The sequence below is a fragment of the Amia ocellicauda genome, chromosome 20 (assembly GCF_036373705.1).
Source record: "Amia ocellicauda isolate fAmiCal2 chromosome 20, fAmiCal2.hap1, whole genome shotgun sequence".
Lineage (NCBI taxonomy): Eukaryota > Metazoa > Chordata > Actinopteri > Amiiformes > Amiidae > Amia > Amia ocellicauda.
The window spans coordinates 6,635,744-6,643,321 of NC_089869.1; the positions used below are offsets into that span (position 1 = coordinate 6,635,744).

At 39.7% G+C, this 7,578-nt stretch overlaps 1 protein-coding gene across 1 annotated transcript; it reads right to left on the bottom strand.

Moving 5' to 3' along the window:
* Positions 1-1,975: 1,975 nt before the first annotated feature.
* smndc1 (survival motor neuron domain containing 1) lies at positions 1,976-6,410 on the bottom strand. The gene is made up of 6 exons (XM_066693558.1): positions 6,253-6,410; positions 4,987-5,106; positions 4,658-4,800; positions 4,056-4,214; positions 3,320-3,473; positions 1,976-3,106 (listed from the first exon to the last, which is right to left on the bottom strand). Exons 2-6 carry the CDS (start codon positions 5,104-5,106, stop codon positions 2,969-2,971), a joined length of 714 nt encoding a protein of 237 aa, XP_066549655.1. The 5' UTR covers positions 6,253-6,410; the 3' UTR covers positions 1,976-2,968.
* Positions 6,411-7,578: the final 1,168 nt, after the last annotated feature.

The following is a 7,578-nucleotide window of genomic DNA, read 5'->3' on the forward strand; positions in this document are numbered from 1 at the left end:
CTTTTTCATTTAAAAATAATCTTTAAAAATCAATATGCAATTTTAGAACCAGTGTGTTAACCGTTGAGGTTTAACTTGGTCTGTTTGTAAACAATGTCAAAAATAAATCTATAAATATATATTAAAATATACAAGAAAATGCATTGTGTTATGATTCCAACCCCCCCCCCCTCCATCCATCATTAACACATAGCCCCTTCACCAGTGTGTGCTCTGATAGGATCATGTGAAAGACTTTAGAAATGTGCAGCTTTGCTAATGCAGATTACCACCACCACCACAGGAAACAATGACAAACCTGTTTTAACCAGCCAATTTTCTCATAATTTAGGGCTGAACAGTAATGTGCCAGGAAAGGCCTTGTTGGCAGGGTGACGTGCCTACAGTTACACTTTCGTTTTCGTCCTTTGAAAGGTAGTCCTCGAATAAAGTTCCTGGAAATCTGGGCGTTACTGGGAAAGCATGTTGCTATATAAACCCATGTACATATCCGGGTTATGTTCTCGGAATACCAAACCAGTACATAATACCAAAACAAAGCTCTTATAAAACACCAACATCATTTGCTTCACTTTTTACAATCAATATTATATTTCTCAGGACGCAGACGATCAGAACACTAAAGTTGAATGATCTCAACAAAAACAACATGCCATGGAGACGGTTCATTGTTCATTTGTAACTGCAGAGCTTTCAAAATAAGTTTCACTCGCGTATGTACGAGCTTCCAGCCTGGCCTGCAGCATTGCGCACTCCGATCACGTCTGTTTAAAGGGCTAACGTGCAGATGTTTGCTTTTGTGTGTATGATATGCTCAGCTGCGGGGTGGCGCTCGAAGCGGAGCTCTGCAGCAAAACCAGACACTTCCGTATACCTCATCAGGGGGAGGGTCACAACCTCTATAATACCCCGGTTCAGTCCTCTGATTGGCGAATGTGCGCTGACAGAAGTTGACAGGCAACATACCCCAGCCAATCGGGTTCGACCGGCTTTGAGCAGGTGACGTTCTCTCGGGATATTTAAATTTCATTCGCCAGGACCAAATCGAGCCAGCACGTCCAATTTAACAATCAAATGCATCAATTTCCTGAATTGAACCGCACTTTAATTTGAATCCTTTTTAGCAAGCATAGGAGTCACGATAATGTGCTTTCACTTTACGATCAAGGCAATATAAAGAGATTAAAATAATAATAATGTCCTGGAGGCCAACACGAACTGTGCGTTGTGTACGAGCCGTGTTATCGCGATAATGGGTGCTAGTCCAAACCTCATTATGGCAGAAACGCGCTTTTCGAGGGCTACCTGTACCAGAAAGGTGAGCCCAGCATTATTATGCTGAAAAGCGATTGTTTTCTTTCCTTGAACTAAAACATGTTATCAAAAAAGTTTTAAGTGGAAGGTGCCTGCCCTGGGGTCGTGGTCTGTCAAGTCAATTTTCTTTTACTAAGACATTCCAAACCACCCAAAATTAAATTAATATCAACATGGCAAATCAAAATAACTATGGCCTATAATTGGAAGCATCCCCCCCAAACCAGTACAGCCAGTCAGTTTGTCCGTCTGTCCCCCCAGTCCATACCTTGACCTGATGGGGGTGCGGGGGGAGCCAGCCTGGCTGCAGGTCTGCAGGACTTCAGGTATGTGACCATTGACTGGAAAGAGTCATCTTTTCTTTCAGTCTTAAGTTTAATTGGATTTTTAAAGGTGAACTGGGGTTTTAAATGAATGTGATTGAATACAAATCTCAGGTTGGCTTCCAGTGATTTTGTGGCATATTCTGTACTTCCTGTCTTAAGGAAGTAAATGTGGGGAAAATAGTGTATATTTAACTTCTGTTAGAGACTCCGTTTAATGTTTCTAGCTTGGCCTTTATAATTCCTGGTGTCACAATTTAGGTAGCCACTTTAAGAAGTCATGCACAAGGGATGTTTTAACAGCAGCAGTTTCAAGTTCCACCCAGACGACACACAAGTATATTTACATTTTCAACATTTATTTGATAAAAGTTAAATGTACAAAACTGAAAAGTAACATTAATTTCATAAAAATCACAGTCCTCCAAAAATAGGAAGAATTGTATTAACATATGCTTTGCAGGTACTTTGCATTATCCTTGCAGAGAAACAAAAGTAAAAATAGTCTATCTGAAACTAGCATTCCAGTTGAACTCGCACTAACTAAAAACGAATCTCTCGCAGCCTTTTCAACAAAATAGCCAGGTTGTTTCAGACTGGACACTCAGCTCTGGTGACTGACATATGCTGAAGAACTGAGAAGACTTGTAGAACGATAACCCAAAGAACCAACAGTTAGCTTGATTTACATGATGTAAAAGTGCTAGAAGTATTATGGTTTATTAATCCTTTCAACAACTATGCAATCTTTACATTGTTCTTTCTTCTTCACCTTATTGACAACTGGACAGAATTCAATAGCTTAATGTAATGGGGATACTGTGGTTTGCGGGTTTTTTTAACCAGTCAATGCATCAAATGAACACGAACCTTGACTTGATTCACATAAAACTGAACTGCACTACTGGCACATGACTTAACTTAGGGGGGGGAACGAGAAGATGAGGGCGTGGGGGGCAAAAAAAGAAAAGAAAAAACACTACCAGGGACATTAACTTACAGATACTATGTCCCCATTAATAAAGTCCCAATTTTATGAGGAAAAGTACTCAGCTGGTGTTTTAACAGTGTTGCTATATTAGCGTGGAAGATGGGTTACAAAACTGCTTAGCTTGTGTTCTTCCTATAACTGAAAATAAAATCCAGTATTCCCAAAAGCACGTTTTTTTTTTTCCAATGAGCCGACATTTAAGAGTGTGCCAACAAACATTTTAAAATGAAACGAGTTGGCTGACGCACAACCTGATGAGCGCTGATCGTGAATATCCTTCTAATACAGAACACTGTTAATGCCGATATGCTTTCTGTCAGACTACACACATTTTCCCTCGTTACTGTGGCATGAGATGCCTCACATTATATTTAGATGTGTCCTGGTACTGAGTCATTGGTTTATCAGCTATTCCGCACGTTCCAACGCCAACTTTGCCATTTACGCTCTCTGGGGATGCAAATATACTCCTCTTTACCTGAAACACAAAGAAAGAGACAGTAAATTAGGGGTTATATATTTTTTTTCTAGTAGAAGCAATGAAAAATGTAAAAATGTATATTTGTATTGCTTTATAGTTATTCTGTTTCTTTTCTTTTTTTTTTTTTTTTTTAATTATATATAAATCAATTGTTATTGATGTATTGCCACACAACATATAAAAAAGCACTAGTTTGATCTAGATTCAGACCTGTCCTTTCTTGTTCTTTGAATAGGCTTTGTTATTAAACTGCTGCCATTTAGTCTTCTGGTCTTCTCGCTCCTGCTCCAGCTCCTTCATCCTCTGTGCTTTCTTCAGGGCTTTCTTCTTCTTGTATTCCCTCTGCTGGGCTATTTGCTCTTTTCTGTTGGCACAGGTAAACGCCAAGGTCAGTTTGCCAATTGCGTGTACACATTCTTGTGATTCCAAACCATGCAGATGCATATTTGAACACAAAGCTCAAACAAATGAGTAACATTAGGAGGAATTCACAACAACTGCATTGAAATGTGGCATTTTGGAAGAAAACATGCAGATTGAATCACATCTGATCATTCGAAGCTGTTTTTCACCCCCCCACACCTTTAATATGGGTCTGATTCTCCAAACGCCACATGGTATATAAAAGGATGAGATAATGCTGTAGTATGCAGATGTTATAGCCTTTCACATCTAGTAACAATTGTCAAAATGGTAAACGGAATGAACAAAAGTACCCTACACACGTCCAGAAAACAATCTGTCCTCAAAGACTTCAACCACATTCACCTGCTATCTATTAAAATCATTGATTTAGGTGGGCTTATGATGTAATATCTTACCTTCACAAACCACAAACTGAATCGTGTAAAATGTGTGTACAGCTATTACAGCAAACAGTGAGGAGGACTTCTGTCAACCCTCTGCACACCTAACGACGACTGCAACACTGCCAGGGCCCTCTTACCTGGATTTGGATTTGCCTCCGTCCTCCTCCGACTTCTTGCCTTCCTCCACCAGCTTCAGGTTCTGCAGGGGTATGACTTCTGCGTTGCCATATCCCGAGAATGTGATGGCAGCCGTACCATTCTCTTCATCTATCTCCTCGATCTCTGCTTCGTACATCCTGCCAATAAATCACGCCTGTAAGCAGGTGAGTAAAGGTTTTGTATCCGAGCCCTACAAAGACAATCTGCTAACAGAGACGTTATCTATTGAGTTATGTCCAAGGAATTGTGCCAGATTACCAAACACCATTTATCACTAACATAACAAACAAAACTTGTGCCAAGGGCTAGCAAACAATATCCTTTAAACTCGAGTTCTTTGAGAATTGTATAGCATGTTGTTGCATCAGTCTCAATGTACCGTTAAAATTGGGAGTATGAGTTTATTTTCCCCTAAATGACCTTCGGTAAACTTAAAAGCATAATAAAATATTGAAATATTATATTGGTTGCAGATCTGTTGAATCCTACTGCTATGTGAATCCACCATGAAACAGTAATAAAACTCTTACCATTGTACTGTAACATTTGAAGAAATTCTTAGATTGGCTACTACACTTACTGTCCATCCTCACTCCACACAGCCATGCAGTTGTCCCCCACCTCCCAATAGTGGTTCAGGGGGGCCACGGCAGAGCTGTCTGAGCTGGTGGGGGCCACAGATGGCTGGTTCGACAGCAGGTCTTTGGTTAACTCGATGACTTCCTGGAATAGAAAGGAAATAACATGACCACCTTGTAAAGCCTTGACAGAATACAGTCCAGTTAGCCACATACCATTACAGCAACGACAAAGGTGCAGATTGAAATCACAGTCACAGACTTTGTACGTTTTACTGCATTGTATTCCTTACATACTTGACCTCAATTGTAGCTCGGTCAAGATACCAACCTGTAAGTCTTTCTGTAGTTTAAGTAGATCCTCATTGTCTGCATCCGTTGATAAGGCGGCCTCCACTTGCTGAAGCTGAGCCTTGTAGCTGGCCAACTGTTTCACCAGGTCGTCCGACATCTTCAAAAACACAAGGTTCATTCCAGTCACAAGGAAAACACTGCAAAGACTAGCTAGTAGGCATTACACTTTTACTGAGGTTTATACCAGCTGGGTGAAATTCAAGTTTGTGGGAGCTGTAGTTTTCTTTTTTGGTATTTATGTATGCTTTTCAAACTGTGATCTTTTTATTGGCTCAGTTGAAAATAAAGATCTAACATGCTTAATATTTGGTCAGGCCCTTTTATAATTGAATAGAATACATAGAAAGATGGATTGGATCATTAACCCTACCTTATGAAGAAAAAAAGATAACCACTAAAGACTAATGAATTGACAGTGATGCATAGACATTAACAATTTCAGTTGAATTCCCACAGAAATTGGAGTAAACTAAACTGTAAGAATTTGTTTAGAGCAGCATATTAATCTCCAATGTACATCATACACCGTTATTAATGTTGTAACACTCATACAAAACGATACACTTCAACCAACCAATGTCTGGCCAATTGCAAATGCAAGACCAATCAAACCACAAAATCGCCCATGGAAGAAAGCCATTGGTCCATCCACATGATTGCAATGTACTTATCGGAGCAATTAAAACAAATCCAAACACCTGTTCCTCCTCTAAAGCCACCCTGGATCCATCTTATTTAGCCTGCCCCTGCCAAGGCCACAGCAGTGGGCAGTTACACAGCTTGCGTAAGTCTATTTAAAATGTATTGGACATTTTAAAAACAACATACTGATTTTATACCATCTCTTCATAGTTATGTCTTCTTAAAATGGTAAGTTAGCCGCTCTGGCATGAACACGGCTAGGATCCACTGCAGATAAAGAAGATTTTAAACCAAAAAAGCGAGTATACTGTAATGGATCTACGACCGTTTGATAGCACATGTCCACCCGCTCATTCACAACAAGTGGCCAATAGACGAGGCACTGTTTCCGCTGTAGAGCCTCAAAATGGAAGTTTGTAAACGCGATCAATACAAGAGCCGATTCGTTATAATGTACAGTTTCGCCAAACATTGCATAACCTTTACAGGATGAAGCAGGCCCTGCTGCGATATTTACATCCTAGCTCCCACTGGCATCATACTGTGCCCTCCCTCTGTTGTTACGAGTTCTTCCCCGATCGCTTTTGTCGCATATACTTACCGCTGCGTTTCAAGCGGCTATACCTAAAACACGTAACGCTGTAGACGTCTCTTGTATGTCTGGGTTCAGGTTGTCTTTATTTCTTCCCTAGTCGTTGCTAACACGGCTCTAACCGGATGCGTCCCCACGAAATCTCGTCACCTCCAGCCTCGAAATCTCGCGAGGTCCGTGGGATACGGTATCAGAACCCTGACGTCACATGGCATCTGCAAAGAGCCCCTTCTCTGCGCTGTGCATAAATACGAGATTGTCTCCAGCAGATCGTGTGGTCTATGTTTTCGCGTTCACTTTGCAGTAGCATTCAGCAAATATTTGTTTTAATCATCATTTGTAATGTTCTACCCCGTCAGTTTCACAATAATCGTACTTCATAGCTTCATACTATGTTACTGGACCCAGTGTAGGTAAGACAAGTGTATTATGATGATGATTTTATTACTATTAATATAAATATGAATTTATCAAACCATTTTTACGACCACAAGGACAGCACTATCACTATTATTTGTGTGTTAATAATCAACTTTTTTATGGATGCATATTAATCATGCATGCATATGTAGCTCTGGTCAGATTGAACCACTAGATGGCGCTCATGCACTTATAGATGATTATGTATTCAGGTCAATTTAACAATCTGGTTAGTGTTTGAATATAGTGAATATTCCATATATATATATATATATATATATATATATATATATATATATATATATATATATATATATATATATATATATATATAACGGTGTGTGTGTGTATCTACAGGCTTTAAATACAGCATCAGATTGCATTTAAAAAGTTGACTTATCTGTTAAGCCTATTACCCTTGTATTGGAAGTAAATATATGAAATGAACGTGTTTGACTGTGAAAACCGTTCTTGCATATATTCGATTGATTGCATTTTTAAACTCCACAGAAGTAACCTTTACATTTCAGCTGCGGCTAATTCGACAAGATGTGACTAATAGATAGATAGAAGTGTTGAAAGTAAATGCCGTGCGGATCCAGTAGATGGCGCTGTGTCCGCTGCCGGCGCGGCGCGGCGCTTCCTCGCTGCGGGGAACTCCGGCTGGGTTCTCTGAAATTGACGCGTCGGGACCATAAACGTCATTTAAAGCCTGACTGCTGTTTCAGTTACGTAACTGTGTGAATGTGTTATGGCATTTGAGCAAACGTATTTGTGAGACTAATTTGAAAACTGTTATTTTATGAATACATTTATAAGTAAAGATAAATAATGAATAGCCTATGTGTGTTTATATGTTTATCTATACAGAAACGCACATCATCATCACCACCACCATGAGCCCATATCAGTGTT

Coding starts and splice junctions, on each gene's coding strand:
- smndc1 (XM_066693558.1), bottom strand. CDS start 5,106: ATGTCGGACGACCTGGTGAAACAGTTGGCCAGCTACAAGGCTCAGCTT. Junction 4,801..4,986: donor AACTACAGAAAGACTTACAG/GTTGGTATCTTG, acceptor TTTCTATTCCAG/GAAGTCATCGAGTTAACCAA. Junction 4,215..4,657: donor GTGTGGAGTGAGGATGGACA/GTAAGTGTAGTA, acceptor ATTTATTGGCAG/GATGTACGAAGCAGAGATCG.